The sequence below is a fragment of the Toxotes jaculatrix genome, chromosome 12, assembly GCF_017976425.1.
Source record: "Toxotes jaculatrix isolate fToxJac2 chromosome 12, fToxJac2.pri, whole genome shotgun sequence".
NCBI classification, from domain to species: Eukaryota; Metazoa; Chordata; class Actinopteri; family Toxotidae; genus Toxotes; species Toxotes jaculatrix.
The window spans coordinates 4,366,775-4,387,237 of record NC_054405.1 but is presented as its reverse complement, the minus strand read 5'-3'; the positions used below and the strand labels follow the sequence as shown (position 1 = coordinate 4,387,237).

The window sequence follows — 20,463 nt, the reverse complement described above, 5'->3', positions numbered from 1 at the left end:
TTCTACATATGTAAAATATTTTAATTCAATTTTATTTAAAACAATCAAAATGCATATGTAGATGTGGGGGTGGCTGAGAAACCCGGTATACAACAATGAGTTGTGGCAGTCTGGAGCAATTCCCAATTCCATTTTATTTGACAAAATAAAATGGAGTCTTGTTCAAAAACTCCACAGTAAAAAATGCACATTGGGCCAACCAGAAAGATAAAAGTAAGAAAAAAGGGGAAAAAATTCTCAAGAGCTCTTCTCAAGAAGAATCAAAATAATACAGAACAAAAGAATTGGCTCTAAACTGCCTTTCTGGTTATACCCTTAAAGTTTGGGCCCATGGCAGGAGCTATAATCTGGAGCTGTGTTCAGGAGCTGTGCTTCTCTCCTTTAGGCTCAGGCCACCACAGCCTCCTCACTTTTATACTGGTGGACTGCACCAAGAAATCAATATCAATTATCTCTTCCAGCACACTTACAATAATCCCAATACTAAATAACATATTATCAAATAGAAGTTCAGTTAAACTTACTTTAAAAACACATATTTCTTTTTAAACAAGATACTTATACAGGTCATTTCACCACAAAAGACAAAACACCCCTCCCACTCTACCACACTTGGTTTCTTCCCCTGTGAACCCCCCTATTTAACCAAATGGACCACTCCAGCTCAGGTTTGGCTGCTCCTGGTCTGACAGAGGAAGAAGTGCAACAAAGGAGACAGGTCAACAAAATTTAAATTCAATAAATCAAATACACAATCACAGTGTGACTTCTCTCCTTCACCCCCTCCTCCAAATGTTCATACCACACACATCACCACCAGCACTTCACACCAGGATCAACATTCTGATAAAATCTACCTGAGAAAGAGCACATGTAAGGCACATGTGTAGCACATGTGCCTTACTTTAGTGCACGGGGTCTCCCTGTCACAGTAGCATAAAACAATTTAATTATTTTGATTCTTCTTGAGAAGTGCTCTTGAGAATTTTTCCCCCCTTTTTGCTTACTTTTATCTTTCTGGTTGGCCCAATGTGCATTTTTTACTGTGGAGTTTTTGAACAAGATTCTAATTTTGTCAAATAAAATGGAATTGGGAATTGCTCCAGACTGCCACAACCCATTGTTGTATACCGGGTTTCTCAGCCACCCCCACATCTACATATGCATTTTGATTGTTTTAAATAAAATTGTGAATTGAATTAACATATTTTACATAATGTAGAATAAAACAATTTAATTTAAAGCACAATAACAAATTAAGTAACCACAATATATGAATTACATAATGAATTTAAGTAAATTAAACATGGGTTTAGTTAGAATTACTAAGGAAATACAAAAAAGTAACAAATACTCAGAATTTTCGTGCCGAAAGTGTTTCTATAATTTATTTGAAATTACTAGTACAGCCAACTTAAAAAATATGTCTGGATTTAGATGAATGTATTGCGTGCAACCACTTTCAACATAAAAATTGAGGAAATTCAACGAAACATTTTTTTCAGTGTGCCACAAAACTGTGCTTTTAAATCAGCTGGATTAACAGTGCAGTCCTTCATCAAGACATATCAACATAAGGACCACTCACAGATAAAGTGAATAACACTGATTTTATCATAACAGCAGCAGGAGGGGGTCAAGGTCTGGAATGGTGAACAGTAAGTGAACTATGTTGAACATCTCTGACTGATCCTAGCTTGCATCTGCACTGCACTAATTTACAGACACTTCATCTCCAAAAAGTTTTTAAATGTGATCTTTATGCTTGAAAACCACCAAAATAGATCTGAATTCAGCTAGTCCTTGATCTGTATGCCTTTGGCCTTTTCTGAGTGGGAGGGCAATAGAAGCGCACATCTCAGTAATCCATGACACCAAATGGCACTGTACTGCTTGATCATTACTGACATCCTCCTTAACGCACCGTTCCTCCCACTTTCAGTTCATATCATGTAATATCATGTGTCATACAGTTTCACTATAAGGTCTCTTGTTCAGTCCCTTTAACTCTTGTCACTGTCAGAAGTCACGACTCTGATCAAACTGCCCTATAGCTCGTCACATACTCATTATGCTGTTGCTTTTTCATGACAATCTCTGAACTTCTCCGATTATTCTAAAGCAAAACTGAGCATCTGTACCTCCATGTGTGCCTGTGTCATCTAAATAAATACAAACGGGTCACAAATCAAAGGAAAACCCTTAATAACTGAGTGGAGAAACATGCATGCTGCTTCCACACAGAAGAACTGTATGGTACAATTAAGCAGTTACCATCCAATTCTGGACTAAAGTGTTGGACATTAAAACACCAAATGAGGGACTATGAGTGTGTGCGTGTTGTTGGACATGGAGATCATTCTATGTCACACTAGATAAATGATATTTAGCAGTGTCAGAGGTGAGTAGGTGAGAGGGATTTTTCCCCGAGCAATGTCTGAAGGAGACAAGATGCATAAACCTTACTTGTGTCTCCCACGGTCTTTTATAATGGCTCTTCTTCACTTGTTCTGCCTCACTGAGAACACCAATACAGCTCTGATGCCCTAAAGGCTTCGGCTTAATAGTGTGACTATAATGACTTTTTCCACATAGCTGCCTGCTGCCACTGTCACCTCATACACAATTACTCCATCTGGCTTTCACTGGGCCAATTGTACTTTTGCTAATGTTAAAGAATTTTTTTTCTCACTGCAGAGGAATCAGTTCCTGTCTATGTAAAAGAAAGTGACTCTGTGTGTGTGTGTGTGTGTGTGTGTGTGTGTGTGTGTGTGTGTGTGTGTGTGTGTGTGTGTGTGTGTGTGTGTGTGTGCAGGCATGCTGTATTGGCCTGATACTTCACAAACCAACCGGAAAAAAGCTGTTTTCCTAATATGACCCTTATCTTCACGTTTGTCACTTTGCTGCTACTAAAATAAATGTAGGCCTAAGTAGGTGATGGATTCACCTCATTCCACATACAAGTGACTTAACTTCTTGCTACTTGCCACATCAGTTGAGGGTTTCCTGCAGTGTTTTATGGCAGAAGCATGTCGCCCCAAATAAAGAGCAGCTCCATTTACATCAAAATAAGAAAGGATTTTATGAAATAAAAATTGAAGAATATCGATATAAATAAATTTAATAGGTTTATTAAGCTTCTGTGATTAACAGTAACACCAGTTCTAACAAAAAAAAGCCCATGTAATTTATGAGTGTTTAAACTGTCATCTTGTAACTACATCGATAGCAAAATGAGATGTGTCAGCATTCGTCTGATTCGACTCAGGAAGTGACTGATTGATCACGTTTTCGCTTCAACGTGATCAATCAGAGCAACGGCTCACAATGTCAGGAGAAAAGTACGGGTGACAATTAACCACTGCGTACTGAAAAACCTTTACAAGAGTGAGAGACAACCACACGGCTCCAGATCCAAACCAAATTCTGCACACAATTCTGAAAAAATCAATATGGTCGTAAAAAAAAAGATCTTTATAAATAACTCTCTCCCTGCACTCCTGGGCCTTCAGTGTGTATCAGTGTGTGGAAACCACCCTGCAACTGCTAGCCAGCTATGATCGTCCAATCACACGCTGCTTTAAGACACCCACACCATTCACACGCTTAAAGAAATGTCGGACAACCGCGTACAAAGCTGCCTGATACCTTTACATCATATCTGCTGCCTTCAAAATGTGCAGCTGTACCATAGAATATTCTGGTAGCACTAAAAAGCATCGCTGCTTGTTTAAGAAAGTCTGTGAGAGGAGCAGTCAACACATGGCAAGTAACGCAAAATCCATCATCAATAAACATGTAAGTAAACAGAGTAAAAAGTCTGAGAAGATCCTCAGTCATCAAGATAAACCAAGTAAAGGCAGCTAATGCTTCTTTTAACTGGCCCAACACTCCCCCTGGGTACTGAACTATTGTATTGTATTGTATTTTATTTACAGGGGACAGGGGGTGGGGCAGGGGTGCTATCCAGTGTCCTGAGGGAATCCTACTAGTTAATGTTTTTATAATCCACTAAAATGCCTGAGCACAGCAATATCACAAATCAAAGTCACTTTTCTGGCTGGTGGACACTTTCTTGAGGAAAACAAACACTCCTATTTAACCCATAGAGCAGCTTTTGCCTGTAATGGTAATACACGTATTACTGCGACTGCTCTGTACAGCACAACAGCTCACAAATGGAGATTTGATCGGCAGTGTGTGATTATGAGCTGCCTAAACACTTCAAGAAGAAAACCAGGATTACGTCAGTGTCCCTGAAGTCATAAGTGCATGAGGCTCTAACCCCCACCCCCACCTAAGTACCTCCAAGTAAGAATAATTTAACACAGCCTATCTTGTCTAAGCCCATGCCCTCAATTCCCGTCTGTCCACAGCTTTATTAACTTTTTTTTTTTTTTTTTTGAAGGACAGGTCAGAAGGATGTGCGGCTGTGGTTGTTGTTGACTTCTGCCTGCAACATCTGTCCGCGGCACTGAAACCAAACTGTGTTTGTTTCACAGCAGTGTTGTCTTGGCTGGCTAGCAGACAGTATCAGGGCTTTTATAGCTCCAGTTTTGGTGACTGTGGTCCCCTGTGAGTTGAGGACATTCTGAAACCTTGGCCTTCTGAATTAGACAACAGTAATAAGTGTTCAACTAAAACCAACAAAAAAGGGTTAGTTTTCTACCTCCTCTTGTCTGCAGAGATCACTTAACTAATTAAAATTAAATAACAGTATAGACCCTGAATAGATTTGTCAGGAGTCTGTTGTATTGTAAGAATCGAAGAGCACAGATCCAGTTTTGGAGACCCTGTGAATATTTAGTTTCTCTTCAGCTGCTGCTATGTGACTTTAAACATTCCTATTTTTTTATGAGAACTGTATTTATCTTTTCAAATATTTGTGTACGTATTATGTTCTTTTCTCCATTTCATTCTGGACTTCTCCTTGAGACAGCACAGAGAACATTTATGCACGAGAGATCTGATGAATGCTTTGTTTCTCTAAACTTGCCGGGAAGTTATGCTGACTGAAATAAAGTGCTCAAAGACGCCCTGGAAGAGTGCTGCTAAACAACACAATGCAGAGTTAGTGCCATAATATTAGCATCTCCTGTAAATTTCCCTGCGGCTCCTAGCCAGTGTACGGTGTCAAAGCCTGACTAAAGTAGCGTCATTGGAAACCCTACGTTACTGGAGTTGAGGCTGACGCTGCAGTCTTGCCTTGTAAAGAGCAATTCATCAGCCCATGCGTCTCTATAAATAGAATATATGTCTTGTATGTATTTATATACATAATGCCTTGTTGAAGGAAACTATTATTGCCTGTACATTGCCAGAGGCAACCATCAGCTCAGAATAACTCTGTTTATGTAGCCCATATTCAAAACAATAGACAAAACCGTGTTTTACTGTCTACGAGAGATTTCTATCAGAACTTGCAGGCATCTTTCCAGGCATCAATCACTCATGTGGCATAAATATCAACTCCCATATACAATCACTCTGCCTGTGTGTGTGTAGGCTACTTATGTGTTTCCTTCTTTTCAAGAAAGGTTTAAGAGGAGAGATAGTGAGAAAAAGACAGAAAAGGAGAAAGATGGAGGAAGAAAGTAAGTGTGTCTGTGCCTTTAAGAGTCCCTAGGCTAGGGCCGAATGTTGGGAAAGTCGCCCAGTGCCTTTCTCATGACCCCTGAGAGGAGGCCTTCTTCCTCCTGGCTACATGGACAGAGATGGGACGTCACAGAAAACCCTGGAAAGGGACATCCAACACATCCTCACATCCCAGCATGGAGGACAAGAGTGAGACACCTGGTCTCACTGTCTCCGTTTACCTGCACACTCTTACTACTGTTCTCACTGTCGCTGGGAGGATAATTCATAAATTCCTATTTTTGTGACAACAACACACCCACACATCTGTCACACTCTGTACATTACTACTTATGTCACTCGTCTGTCTCTTTCCCACAGTTTATCCCACACTGACACTAAACGTATGAATGCTTGTTACTTACAGTAGTAAGTCAGTGAATGTGGGGCAGGAGTTGCAACTGGTCAAACCTCTAATGGTTAGCCTGAACATGGTCTTTAGAGGTCAAAGCAGTGTTTAAAAATGCAGCTAATTCTGCAGTGCTCCACATTCTTTAATCACAGCATTAATCCTGTGAATGTGACTTTAATTAAGGTAATATAATTATATTAAGGTGTTTACATGACCCCAGGAGTAAGTGCAGTATTTTTAGAATCAAACTAAGATTGAAGTATCCATGTACATACCAGAGCCTCACACCAGGGACTGTTAACTTTTATTGCTGAAGTGACTGTCAAAATGACCACAAAGAGATGGAAAATGAAGACAACAAGACACAAGGCAACCACAAATACATACAAACTACTAGTAAGTAGTATTTCAAAGGATATGAGGGAAAAAAATGAAATCTAGAAGTACTGGTAGGGACTTTTCAACTACGTATGACATCTCTTGAACAGTGATGGCTCTCTCTTTATCCATCACTGTGAGGCTGAACCTGCACTAATCTCCCTTCAGGTTCTTGTTCTCCTGGGCCTTGTACAGAGTGCCAGTGGGTGTAAATACACAGGATTACAAGAGGCACTGGCGCACTCGCACAGACTAATGATTGGACAGCAAACTGCCTCGCTGGGGAGGGAAAAGTGCACTGTTGTATTTCTGTGTCATTACGTATGTACTGATAAATCCCACAATCTCCTTCTTCAAATCAAAATTGCACCAGTTGCTTGGGACACATACATGGAGGACTGTGGGCTTCAAACTGCTGTAATCCCGGCTCAAAGTGGAAAGGGGCTTTGCTGCACATCCATTTGGTATTATTCTAAGAAATAGGCAATTAGAGATAAGGCCATAGTTGTAAGTTGGATGAACTGCATTGCATGGCTCTCCCTTTGGCAGTCTTATGGGACATATAATATATTTTGGGATGAAGTGTTGTCAGGGTGACAATAGGGAGTGAAACAGGAAACAAACCCATGTTGTCATGTTGTCGTATACAGAGTAAATGAGTATGCCAAGCTTTAAGACATGTTATGTTATAATGGGGGAAGGGTCAGTGCCCTCAGTGGCTGTGTGTTAAAATAATACATTTATCTAAAAATAATTCTTGTAACCCTCTCACTCACTACTCTAAATCACTGAGAACTGACATAGAAAATCAGCGATGGCAGCAGCCTTCCTCCCCCCATCCCAATGGAGCCTTTGAAGCTTGTATGGATTGACCTTGTTAAATAAGTAAAGTCCATGGTGAGACCCACCTGGAAAACAAATGAAGATGTTCTTTTGCCAGATGGTGTGTCCAGGGTAGAAGAATAATTGTAAAGCGGTTGCTTCAGAGATAAGGCATGGCTTATATACTACTGCCATGAACAACTGGCCTTTGATAAGGGACGTCTAGTTTCAAGATTACCACATGTGCCCATGTAAATGCAATCACATCTCACACACGTACACACACACACACACACAAAAACACAGAGCTCATGCCAGGACTAAAAAAGTACCTCTTTCCATTGCACAGTGTCCATTTTATTGGAGCTGGGACCATCTAAAAATAGTACAAATTGGGGTTGTCCAGATTTCCACTTGAGGGGACCAAGTGTCAATGCAATCGCTCAGACCATTTACAGCTGTCCTGGCACACACGCCACTTTCCTAACAAGTTTGTGTTGGAGTCAGCAAAAAGTATCACATATTTGGACAGTGAATACTTTTATGTTCCTAATCAGGCTGATTGAGATAACACCAATCAGATGACCGTGGATAAAACCCTGCTTGCAGATGAAAAGAACGTCTTCCACACATTTACTGGAAAGAGTGAACTAAGAACAGATTACAGGAGGGCAAATTCATTTAAGCAATCAGAATACAGCACATAATTAGGCACACCACCTATTGAACCTGAAGCCTATTGAAGCCAGTGTAATCAAATTAGCTGATCCAAACACAACTTCACTGAGACAATTATAATGGGTTCATGTGATGATGTGAAGCACTGTGAACTATTATGAACAAAAAGCTTAAAACTAAAAAAAAAAGAAGACAAACTGCTGAGAGGACACAGAGTCAAAGAAACAATGAATCAAACAGATAATGATTAAATGTTTGTCATCTCTGCTTGGAAAACGACCTAAATGATCAATCAATTATCGAAATAGTTTCCAATTCATTTTCTGCCAATTCATTGAAAGATTAATTGTCCAGCTCTACTCGCTGCATATGTCAAAACAGTCAAAAGTCAGCAGAGCTCTTAATTTGAAAAACACATCCACATACTTTTTTTTGTCCACAATCACTCATTGATTTCTTCTGTCGCCGACATTGTGATTACATTCAGCACTGCTCTGATTTTTGACTGAAACACCAAATGAGGTCTTATCTTGTTTGTCGGACGACGTTTTCTCACTTCCTGCTCTAACGCACTCAGCTACATCAGGGACTCAAGGAGCCCACGGCTTTCCTGTTGCTACAGGCCCCTATTCATGAACGTTTCCTCTCTGTATCTTGACCACTCCGTGTTTTCAGGACACACCTGCAGGGTGAGTGATGGTGAGCTAAATGCTGAGGTCAAGGTCAGCTACTGTGCTTGTATTGTCCTGTTGTACTGTGACACTGAATCACAGCCTGCTTTTAAAACTCCAGATTAGTCACCAGGAAACATTACTACCAATCATGGCTTGAAATGTCTTCAAGGTGCCTAAACTATATAATGTCACCACAGGGGTCTGGGTGGTAAAATGGTAGTGCTTCTCAGGTAATACACCACCCTCAGGGTGTAACAAGCAAGCCTGAGATTGCCAGCGTCAGCGCAAGTGATTGTTTTGGCAACAGCGCTGAAGAACACACATGGGCTTTGGGAAACCCAGAGCAAATTCAGGCAAATTGTGAAGCTAGTGCTGACTGTCATGTCTCACAGGCCAAATGAAAGTCACCAGCCTCTCTCTTGGAACTAATACGCACTCACCTGAAGCAGATGGAGTCCTCTAACTTAAATGGATATCTCCTGTTTTTTTGTTTTTTCTTTTTTTTTCCATATGAGAGCAGGCGGGTTCGTGAGAGGACCTGAATGTTTGAATGCCATCAACAAAAATGCTGTTTGTGTTGATGCTGAGAGTTGAGCGAGGACAAGAGGGACCATAAAAATGAGGATTCAAAATTCATGACCAGATGAATTTGAACATACAGCAATCCCTTGTTACTATTTAAGGAAGATGATTTTCCCTTAAATCAGAAGCATGTGCCTTTATATGACCTTCATTCATGCAGTCTAATGGAGGCTAAATGTTTCTTGAGGTTTCTGCCTTGTGGGAAGAAGCCATACAAAACTTGTCTCAAGAAGACAACTATCTGACTATGCATCTTTTGGAAAATCGTGAAAGATCTTAACAATATTCTCCTGTAAAATGCAAAATGACGCTCCCCTCTGGATAACGCTGTTCAAATTTTTACCTGAATGAATCATTTAGAACTTCTCATTTCTTAAAACATTTGCAAAATACTTGTGCAGCTGTACCGTGCCCCAATTTCAAAATCAAAGAGATGGCAGGGGAAAAGTAGGCTGCATGTACTGTACAGCTATCAGTGAAAGTAGGAGTTTAATACATTGCTAGAGAGACCGATGGCTGAGCCAATGTTGCAGCAGCTATAAAGGGATTATTCTTCCCTGGAAGACATAATCATGTGTAACACACTTGTTTCAAATCCCGTGAAAAACAAACAGGTGTTTAGGCTTTAAATTCATCGCTTCATCCTCTGGCACACATACATGAGAGACCCCCCCTACCACCACCACCACCACCCCCAGAAACAGACCTTTTCTGTCATTTTCCCATTAGTTACTAGGTTATGATTATGACTAATGTCTGGATGGTTTCAGTGCCATTCATCTAAGAACTGAAAGACTGAGGATATTTTTATATTGATGCCTAAAAGAACTCATGGAGGATGGACTACGGCTTTGATTTACAGATAAAGAGGATGAAAATGTGTGTCCAGTGTCAAATGAGTCTAAATGTTGAATGAATGTCACATCATTAGCCCAAATTTAGGTCCAATATTTGCAATATTCTATAAGTAGAGTATTATTTGGTGTATGAAAAAAAAAAAAAAAAAGAATACACACTTATGAGTTCATTAGGAAATGTGTCACAACGAGCTCTTCACTGACCTGAGAGCCCCCACATGAAGGTAAATGAGAGCAGAGTAAGTTTCCTCGAAGTAGTATAGACCTCCATGGTTGATGCGGCCACAGTTTCCACTTCTCAGCGGGTTAATGTCCTTCACCCAGCTTTGTGAGCTCTGTTTCGCCTCAGGCAAAGCTCTTCAAGTCTGTCAAGTGGCTTTCCTTCAGGCTGCCAGCAGCAGAGACGTTTGCCGGGGAAGGTAAGGGACACTTCAGGTGAGGAAAGGTGGAAGCCGTCTTATCCCACAGCCACAGGAATCCTCTTCCCTGACTTTGCGTTGAGACGGTAATAAAGTGAAGTGTGAACTGGATCACGACCTCCGACACCGACGACCCTCCGCGGCTCTTCTCCTCCTCCTCTTAACACTCGACTGCATCTGCAATTCCCTCCTTATCGACACGGCGGCGAGTACAACTCTGCAAGTTGTCATGCTGTGTCCTTTCCTGAGAGAGAGAGAGAGAGAGAGAGAGAGAGAGACCTACAGAGAGAAAGGAGAGAGAGAGGAGAGAGAGAGAGCGGTGTCGCCTGAGCGAGCGAGCAGGCATCAAGTGTGCCTCAATATCAGTGATAAGTTCCGGTTAAGAGCTTTCAAAAGAAAAACCCACTGTGCACGAACACGGTGTTGGTGAACGCTTTGACAGACGCTCTCGCTTTTATTTTGAAAGAAACTTTAACTGACATCCGGGATTTCTCCGCCTGCGTGTTATAAAATGACTAGGTACACCTGTTCGCTGATTAGCCGCTGTGTGTGCAGGTGTAAACACTGTTTTCCACACAGAATTTCGGATACACTGTTGAATATATTTGATTTGAATTTATCATCACTTCATTGTCAGAATGTTTTCTGAAATGTGTCTTGACCACAGGCCACACTGTTTCACACACTCAACAAAAACACATCAAACGGCAGAAATGTAAGCTACGCGGTTTAAAATGATCCTCATGTCACTAATAAAATAATTGATTATAAAATACTTTCCTCATAAGAACTGTTCTATAATATCTCTCCAATGACTTGATGTGACCCAAAAAAAAGAAAAAGGTTTCACACAAATCCAGCCAGACGTAGTCACGTGCAGCTTGCCCGTTTCAAATACCCTGGCCCAGTCTTTTTCAACAATAAGCCTATTTTCAAACCCACACAACTAAAGCTCCGACGTTTTCCCCAGTCTTCCCCTGAAAATCCTCAGCTCCTGTTCTGTCATGTGTGAAAAGGTGTGGGTCTGAAAGCAGAGAAACACACTGGACTCAGCTTGACGTGAATTCCCAAGGTGAACTCACCCCCCTGATGTAAAAATATGGACTGACCTGTGCTCCCTGAGGTGGTCAGACCCCTTTGTTTCATTTTCTAAGGTTTGCTACAGTGACTCAAGACCCATAACATTAAGATAGCCAGAGTTATCATATTAAATGTGAGAACTCACGGCCCCGTCTACATAGTGAAGATAGGGGATAGACGGGCTACGCCCTGTTGCCGCAGCAACAAGGGTGAGGGTAATGCAAGAGGACTGCTCAATTATGAGAGGTGAACAAGGGTTATTCCTCTGATTAAATCCAAAGAAGCAGGGTCCAGTCCTCCTGGGGATGAGATTTTGCTGTGTTGCTGTAAAATGCATCTGAGCTTCCAACTGAAATCTACAGCAGTCAGGGGAAAGCTGTCAAAACAGGCCTGTTTTTATTTTGATGCAAAAATAATTTGAGCAGGGCAGAGAGGCTAATACTGGATTCTGGACTAGACTGCCATAATCCAAACAAACAAAATGAAGTCTGGTCAAATAGTGAGCAAACCTGACACCTGGAGGCCACAAAGAAATTGCTCACACCACTAAATCATCTACTGAAGGATTTATAATATAATAAAGATATATATATATATATATATATATATATATATATATATATATATATATATATATATATATATATATATATATATATATATATATATATAAACATAGCACATTGTGAGGGCGTTTATTAAAAACCTTGGTAATGGTAGTTCAATATTTGTAGAATGGAGAACAGCCCAGAGTGCTGTCACCTTTCCATCATACCTGTTCGGAGCTTGTTTTCTGTATTTCTACACTGAGAAAATACCACATTCAAGCAGCCATCATTGTGCAGTTAGGGTGTGTGCATTAAGACTGGCACTCCCCACAGGCTGTAGAGGGGCAGGAGTGCTGGCGTCATCTGGAGATGTTTGGTCATTCAACACAAGCTCTTCTAAATCTCAGCTGGACTAGACCTGCAGTCTAACACCACTGTGTCACCTGCATCCCTCCATGATGTACATTCTGTAATTCAACACTGACATTTCGTGAGAAGTGAGTATATTTAAGATAAGAATAAAGCAGATGAAAAACCAATAGGCTGCATTGTTTTTGTGATCAGATTATCTGAGATTAAATTCTGTAGGGTAGATGTGTGAAATCTACATAAACCCGTAGAAGAGTATCATTGGCTTATAGCAGCTTTCATCACTGCCCTACATACTGTAGAGATGGTATAAAATCCAGGCCCCTGCTCACTGATCAAAGACCTGTCCTCTGATTTCTGGACATACAGTAGAAATACATACAGAGGGTGAAGAACAGAGGACACTTTGATCAGTTCAAGTCACATTTTTGTTTTTTTAATCAGGATTTACAGTAGAATATGTTCACAGCTTGTGATGGTGGACTGACTCATTTAAAGGGTTCACCTCCAAACTGCAACAGAAAATACATTTTAATTCAATATTTTCTGCAGATCCAGTCTAAAGCTTTGATGACAAAACACTAAGGTTAATGATTAATTTTTTTTTTCTTTTTGCAAAAAAGAAAATTCCTGTTGTTTCCTGCAGGTTGTACTGCGTGAATAGAAACCTATTACACATTCATTATGAACAAAAGTAAATATCAAATATACAACAGCAGGATACAATGAAATATTTATGTAGACTATGTATGTGTAATTTCCTTCACTGAGTCAGGAATATTTTGCACCTACAATGTAAATAAAATAGTGAATGGAAAAATGTAGCATTAATTATTAACAGCAGAATCCAGTGCACGCCTTTTTATCTAGTGTCAGTGTCTTAGTGCACATACTATTAAATCTAAAAATAGCCAAATCAATTTCACATTTGTTTTCCAGTTAAATTCCTATGATATTGTTTTTGGATGTGCAGATATTTGTTTCAGTTCCAAAAGCTGGTTTCCAAAAGGTCAGTAGCGTTGTCTCCTCGCACACATCACAGACACAGACACACACAGACAGTGTCAGTTGCGGCTCTGCCTCTCTCAGGGGCCCTTTCCTAAGATTAGTCAGCTCTTTTATTTTATCACACATTAACGCCTTTCTAAGCTGCCTTTGATAGATTTTAGTTCTCAGTGACCATAGCTCCCAGTCATTTCGACATTACCATGCAGGGATTTTCCACAGTGGCTGTCTGTGGCCATCTCCTGGCCACATGGGTAAATGACACCCTCTGGTTCTTCATCCACACTCATTCAGCCGCTGCAGTCGACAGCCGCTGAAATTTCAGCGATGCTTCAAAGCTGATGATAAGCAGGCTAACAGTGTTAACAGTGTTTCCAGAGACATTATTTCTACCACACATTCCTTCATCTAGAGGAACCCCTGTTGGCATTTCAGTACTCCCCCCCCCCCCCCCTTTTTTTTGTTTAATATGCATATTTTAGTACATTACATTATTGAGGACATAACATGATTCATCTGTAGCTATTTCTGAAATTCTAAAGGCACATGAGACATCTAACAGCGTTTAGGCTGCAGCACTTAAGCCAAGCCACGGCTCCGACAAACACACACGAACCCGTTTCCACTGTGTGGCAAATGACAGTGAGTGCCCCCATTTATTGTTTCTCAAACATGTAAACATACAAGACGGTGACTTCAAAACAGACACATACAAGACATTGTGTCAACCAATAAAATAGAAAATATCATATTTATCTTTATATACTGTATATACCCAAACAAATGAACATTGCAAGTTTGCAAAAGCCGGAATGCTCGAGAACATTGATATTCTTAAATATATATATTTTAGATATATAAGGTAGATTTCATATACATAGATTCAATATGGACTTCTCCATTGTTTGATTTTTCTCTACACAGTCTTTCCTGGCACATTGCACATAACCTCAGGAATCATGTTTGATTATTGGTCAAAAGTAAGTCCGCCTCTGCAGCTTATAGTCTGAACCTGACTAGAAGTCGTAGATCAGTGCTCTTAGGCCTGGTTTACACCTGCACGTAAGCAGATTAAGACAAACGCCTGCTGATTCTGTGTCATCTGCGAGACGGGTGCATTTGAAATACCAGTGTATCTGGGAGGTGCTGGTAATTCATAAGCACAGCTATATATTGATACACACACAACCTCACAACTGCAGCTAGAGATGCTCCAAAGTACAGGCCACCAATTTATATATTTATAGTATATTTACTCTCCAGTGTATTAGCAGGGATTTCTTATTTTGGCTGATAGCGTGACACCAAAACCACATAAATAGCAGATTAATTATATCCTTACTGATCTGGCTGTACTTCAGAATATTTAACAAAGTCAAAATTCAGTGTTGTATACAGCAGATTTTGTTTGTGCAGGAGAAAAAAGAAACTCTGAACATTACCAACATAGTCAAGCATTAGAATGTGTATTAGAGTTAGAAGAGATCATGCATGGGTTGGCTAAAGCAGCGTGTGTTGTTTCATGTGCTGAGCAGAAATGGAGAGAAAATCACACCCATCTGGCACAAACCGTGTCCGGTGCTGGTCAGAGTTACAGAGTGCATCCAATGTTCACACTGCTGCACAAACAGGTATCCACACTGACCCATTCTGATTCTTTGCTTTTTGTCCCTTAAATTGCAAAGAGGCATCTCTAGCTGCGGCCCAGTTACACGTGCAAACCACCAGACATAAATCAACCGTTACTCTTAGATGCTCTGCGAATTCAGGTCCAGACCTCAACAGTCAAAGTAAAGGCAGTTTCAGAATAAATACACACTATGGTCCCCTCGCTGCCTTGTTTGCTACATCCTACTGAGGTAGACAGACGCATACTGCAGTAGTCACCTTGCCAACCCCATGCTCCCTGATGAGGCAATATTTATCTACACTAAACAAGCAGCAGAAACCTTCGTAGTGCACATTAGCCTAAAAATAACAAGTACATATCTCTCGGATGTTGCAGTTCTGTAAGAGTTAAGCTACTTTTCCCATGTTTCCACACAATATAATTGACATATTGTGCACTGTCATTCTTTTTAGACTTAAGAAGGATCTAATGAAACGTCAGATCGAAGGAGCTGAAAAGACTGCAAAAATATGCTGGAGTCTTGCACACATCCATGCTTTGTAACAGAACTGGTCACCTTTCTTGTTGCCTTACTGGCTGTAACACTTGGTAATTATGTCTGTGAATACAAATCATTAACACTGTAGTGTGGTGCGTAGTTATGATGTTTCTTTGTTGTTGTATTTCAAGGAATAACCCACAGCGGTTTCGAGGCACTCCACCAGGGACCCTGCAGAGAGGAAGTCCAGCTCCACCTCAATGAATTTTATGTAAATGGCAAAACGTTGAGATGAGTTTCCACCTCCCTCACCATCCTGACATGTGACGCCACCGCGGCAGTTCTCCTGCAGGAAACGCGTCACAGCGGACGGTTCACCGTGGACATAGTGTTTGCCAGAACCCTGAAAGTGCTGGAAGAGACACTGCTGTATGGTCCTATCCTCAGCTATGCCTAAGTAGCAGTAAGTGACTTTAGCCCCAGTCCTGTCACCCTGCCCTGCTCCTTCTCCATCAGCCTGACTCTGAGTTGCATTTTCTGACTCGCTCTGAGGTAAGCTATGGTCTTCACTGTCGCCCTGGGGAGAGGTCTGAGTGGTGTCGTTAGAGGGCGACACAGCCTCATAGCCAACAGCATAGAGTCCATACGCCTTGGGGATGTCCCCAGGAAGGAGGTAGTGGGATGTGCCTTTGCTGCAGCTTGCTGTCTTGGACTGGGATACGGGGGTCCAGTCCACCTCCATGTGCAGCTCCAGGCAGCGCGCCTCGCTGATAGTAATGTCCAGGAACTTGTAGTAGACATTCTTCCAGTTCATCTTTTGAACTTTGGTCATGATGATACGGCCCTCGGGCTTCTCTGGGTTGAAGTACTCGCGAAGCCTCTTGCCCAGCGGCACCTGCGAGCTGATTTCAGCATAGTGGTAACGCACGTCTTCGCGCCAGCGCGTGTTGTAGCCCACGCCAAAGATGGCCAGTTTGTTGGAGAGGTGCAGCCGTGAAAACTCAGTCCATGTTTGGAAATGTTCCCATTTCAGCTCCACTGACTCAAGGATACGCATCACAGTCTGCATCATGTCCCTTTTCCTGCAGAGAACCCCAAACACAAAATAAGGACAAAGCACTACAACATGTTTTCTACATTAGAAAGTTTTATACAAGCGGAGACATGCCGGACAAAACAAGCAGCTCCTTATTAGATTCTGGAGCTACTGTGGATTTAAATATTTCTGTTCTCTCTGCCTCATTTGTTGATTTTGATTTTTGTCAGGCCACCAGAGGGTTATAAGAGCTCAGTTTTAGAGAAATCACAGCCTCAATAAATATTAATCCACCAATATCTCTACAGGTGATAAACAAATCAATTTGTCTCTCAATATATGATAATGTTTGTGTCTCCTGTGTCTCCGTCTGACGGAGGGGATAAAGGGAATAAAGTACAATTTTAAAACAAAAAGACAACAGGAAGTAACATGGAGATTCCTTTTAGCCCCGGTGAGTAGGATCTGAAAAATTAAGACTTTGGCGACCCCCAGTGGTAGCATCAAAGAAGACACTGTGGTAGACAGCACTGCAGACACATACTGTAGATATGAGAATCATTAAATGTATGTACTAAGACCATCTTTATCTCTCCCTCATCACTTTATCAACATGAGAATGAACATGGAAACAATAACTGCAACAAGACTTTTGCTAAGCACATCCCATTCAGAGTAATGTCATTCAAATTACACTGTAGGCTTTTCAACAGTTACAAAGCTTTATATCAAACATGTTCAGTTTACAGAGACAAAGTGAAGTGAGCCTTTGTTCTCGGTGACTTACTGGGTTTGTTCTGACAGCTCTGCTTGAATCTGTAGAGCTCTGTTTTTAGGCACCTGGATTTCTTCTGAAGGGAAAACAAGAACAAAAATGAGTTCAAACGCACCAGTCTTTGTCATTTACTGTGATCAAATCACTGCTTTCTCACTGACTCACCAGTCTCCATGTCTCCCTCCTGGAAAGCCGAGTCCAGCACCTGGTTGCACCAGTCCTCCTGGGAGAAGTCTTCCAGGGTGCTGCCATCAGACTCCATCTCCTGATACAGCCCGCTGCTGTTGATCAGCACTGGGGCACAGCTCTGGGAGTCCCAGCCTCCCTGACCAAACACCTTCTCCAGCTGCTCTATAGTGTAGCTGCTCTTCCTTTTACCGATGCCATGCTCCTTGACACGGCTGTAACAGCGCCGGAGCGTCTGTACGAGACGGGAGAATAAGTCAGTGATTTTAGGCTGATATTAGAGTTTGTAAGCAAAGTGTTATTACTCAGCATTGCTGGGACAGTTCTACACTCACAGAAAGAGCCTGGTTACTTACAGCAAGTCTGAGGAGTTTTCATGTTTAATAGCAAATGAATTAGTCTCGCTGTGAGACTGACTTTACTGAGTGGAGCAGACACTGGTCAGACATCTCAGATCCACGTTCAATACAACACTGCTGCTGTTACTTCCTGTATGTGCTGTCCAGTTTGCAATTCAGAAGTCAAACAGCCTACACATGTTAGAACACAACTAAACTGTTATAAAACAGAATGCTCTGAATCTCCTCCCAGAGGGTATTTCCTCACAGAGAGGAGCAGCTGGGTGAGAATCATCTCTGACCATGTTCAGAGTCTTTTGGTGAAAACTGAACCAAAGCTTTTCTTGAGTTTGTGCAAAAAGCATAATCTATGATGAGCCTGCTTATCAGTTTTGTGATCGTTGCTTTCTGTTTAAGGCCTGCAGAGACTAGAATGTCATGAAATTTAACATCACTCACTGGTTTCCTGTGATTTCAAGAGACAGTTTCCTACTCTTTCTTGAAGTCTATGATCATCTCTGTGTTTTTTTATGTCTGATAAATGCTTGACAAGTTAAATAAACTCGTGAGCACCTCTGCTCCTCCTCCCTAATTAAATAATCCAATATCAATGAGCAGATGAATGTGAGAACAGCCTTCTAGTGTCCAACTCTGCACATACATCCTGCTGCACAGGGACGCTCAAGCAGAGGAAAGAGTGAAGGAACAAGAAGCAAAACATATTTTTGAGATGTGAAGCTGGATTAGTACTGAGTATTTTCTGGGAAATTTGATAATATAAATAGATATAGTGATTATTTGCTTCAATTCAGATTCCAATTTTGAAGAATAAAATGTCATTACATTTAATTCATAACCACATTGCTAATTCATCTGGTGATCATCATATATTAACTAAACCTGGTCACTATTTAGTATTATAAGTATTAAAACACATCAGGCTTTTATAAAGTGTTTAATCTGAGTGAGATCACAGCATCCCTGCTTGAGAGGTGAGGTTTGCCATCAAATTTATTTTTCCCAGTGTCAACAGACTGACACTCTGGGCTTATTAGGAGGCTTGATTTTGGCTTAGTGTGTTGTCAGTGTGTTTTAGCTGCATGTCAGGTCAGCAACTGGGGATGAGAAAATGTGATCTGATTTATTTTTTCTGAACCTCTCCGGATCCTGTGAGTCTATAACCCGTACAACAAAGCGTGACAGCAACTGTTAGCAGCTCCAGCTAAGTCTCAGAGCTACAGGTAGAGGTCCTGGTGATGGAGGATGAACATGCAGCGCTCCAGCCATTGTTGTGTCCTCATAACCTTATTTACCTTCATCCTCTCCCTGCACTGGGAGGGGGTCCTCTCGTATCCCAGCTCCGACAGGGCTCTGGACACCCGCTCGTACATGGCAGGACCGGGGGCCTTACCGGAGAACACGGTCCCCGCGACCTCCAGCTGCTGCATCCTCGCCTCCGTCAGCCTCTCGTTGCCCCAGACCGCGATGAGGGCGTTTGTCTCCGACGGGGTCCACGACATCCCCCGGCAAGCGGTGAAGCTGTTGGAGGAGGATGAGGCCGCCGTCCGGCCCGCGGTCCCTGAGCCCACGTTCAAAGGCGAGAAGCGGTTAGGTGTCGAGGGATTGGAGTGGTATTGATTACTGTCACTCAAATCCTCCGACTCGGGGGATGGCACCTCGGTTTTCGGTATCTTTAACGGCGTCGATATCTCTGGAGAATGCTCCGCGTTACTGGACGCCGCCATGTTGCCTCTGTTGCTAAGGGGAGGGGAGGGATTGTGACGTTCGGGGCTTTACGCTGGAAAGCGTGGAGAAAAATACGGCGTGGATCCGAGCAGAGCTGCGAGGGTGGATCCTGGAAGAGTTGGGTTTTAGGTAAACAAATAAACCAGCACCTCTCCTCAGAGTCATTTCTGCACCCTAAGACAGATACAGGGGCGTAGGACTGGTCACCACCACGCCTCAGAGCAGTCAACTGCTTTTCACCCAAAGCCAGTGGTAGTGCAGAGGTGTACGCTGTGGCAGACAATAATGCAGCATGGTGGATGAACAACATGCTGGAGTGTGTTTGTTTCCTCAACCTCAACACAAAGACTAAAAAAACAGCCCTTATTAAGTCCTCATATACATACAGTATGTCTAACTCATCTCACAACATTCAGGTTGCTCTCACACATTAACAAGACAAATCAGAATTTACAGTTTTTACAAAAAAACAAAAAAACAAAACAAAACTATCACAACACACAAAAAGAATCACTCCAGAAAGTCTGATATCAATTGCTGAATCCCTGTGTTGTTCCCCATTACTGCACCAAGGGTGAAAAGTCCAACAGGACACAGTCATCAGTGGCCAGTGAATGAGACCTTTTATTGGATTTTCAGTGTATAATTGGTCATTTGATGGCTCGATTGATGGATTGTGTCATTGTTTACTTCATCTTTTCTGTGACAGTGTTTGATTGGTGTCCTTCAGGGACTACAAGTCATTCCAGCCTGATCTGCCATCTGTCTGGTGGTTGGCGGTGTGCGTGTTTGGGGTTTTGTGGGTCTTGACCTGGCCAAAAGGGACAGTAGGATCCTTTTTGGATGAGGTCGACACACTGGCTGTCCAAGAAAGGT

General features: G+C 41.8%; 2 protein-coding genes across 2 annotated transcripts in view; both read right to left on the bottom strand.

Annotated features, from left to right (window-relative positions):
- Positions 1 to 10,621, bottom strand: part of esama (endothelial cell adhesion molecule a) — a 47,923-nt gene extending 37,302 nt beyond the window's left edge. Inside the window, exon 1 of the mRNA XM_041051142.1 lies at positions 10,182 to 10,621. Coding sequence (XP_040907076.1) covers positions 10,182 to 10,248 — 67 coding nt within the window. The 5' untranslated portion in view covers positions 10,249 to 10,621. The remainder of the gene's footprint in view (positions 1 to 10,181) is intronic.
- A 3,434-nt stretch (positions 10,622 to 14,055) lies between these two features.
- Positions 14,056 to 19,601, bottom strand: LOC121190428 (myb/SANT-like DNA-binding domain-containing protein 2). Its single transcript, XM_041051143.1, has 4 exons — positions 19,155 to 19,601; positions 17,483 to 17,738; positions 17,330 to 17,393; positions 14,056 to 16,588 (listed from the first exon to the last, which is right to left on the bottom strand). The coding sequence occupies exons 1-4, from the start codon at positions 19,584 to 19,586 to the stop codon at positions 15,667 to 15,669; spliced, it is 1,674 nt and encodes a 557-aa protein (XP_040907077.1). The 5' UTR covers positions 19,587 to 19,601; the 3' UTR covers positions 14,056 to 15,666.
- Positions 19,602 to 20,463: the final 862 nt, after the last annotated feature.

Coding starts and splice junctions, on each gene's coding strand:
- LOC121190428 (XM_041051143.1), bottom strand. CDS start 19,586: ATGGCGGCGTCCAGTAACGCGGAGCATTCTCCAGAGATATCGACGCCG. Junction 17,739..19,154: donor AGTGCAGGGAGAGGATGAAG/GTAAATAAGGTT, acceptor CGTCTCGTACAG/ACGCTCCGGCGCTGTTACAG. Junction 17,394..17,482: donor GGAGGGAGACATGGAGACTG/GTGAGTCAGTGA, acceptor TTTTCCCTTCAG/AAGAAATCCAGGTGCCTAAA.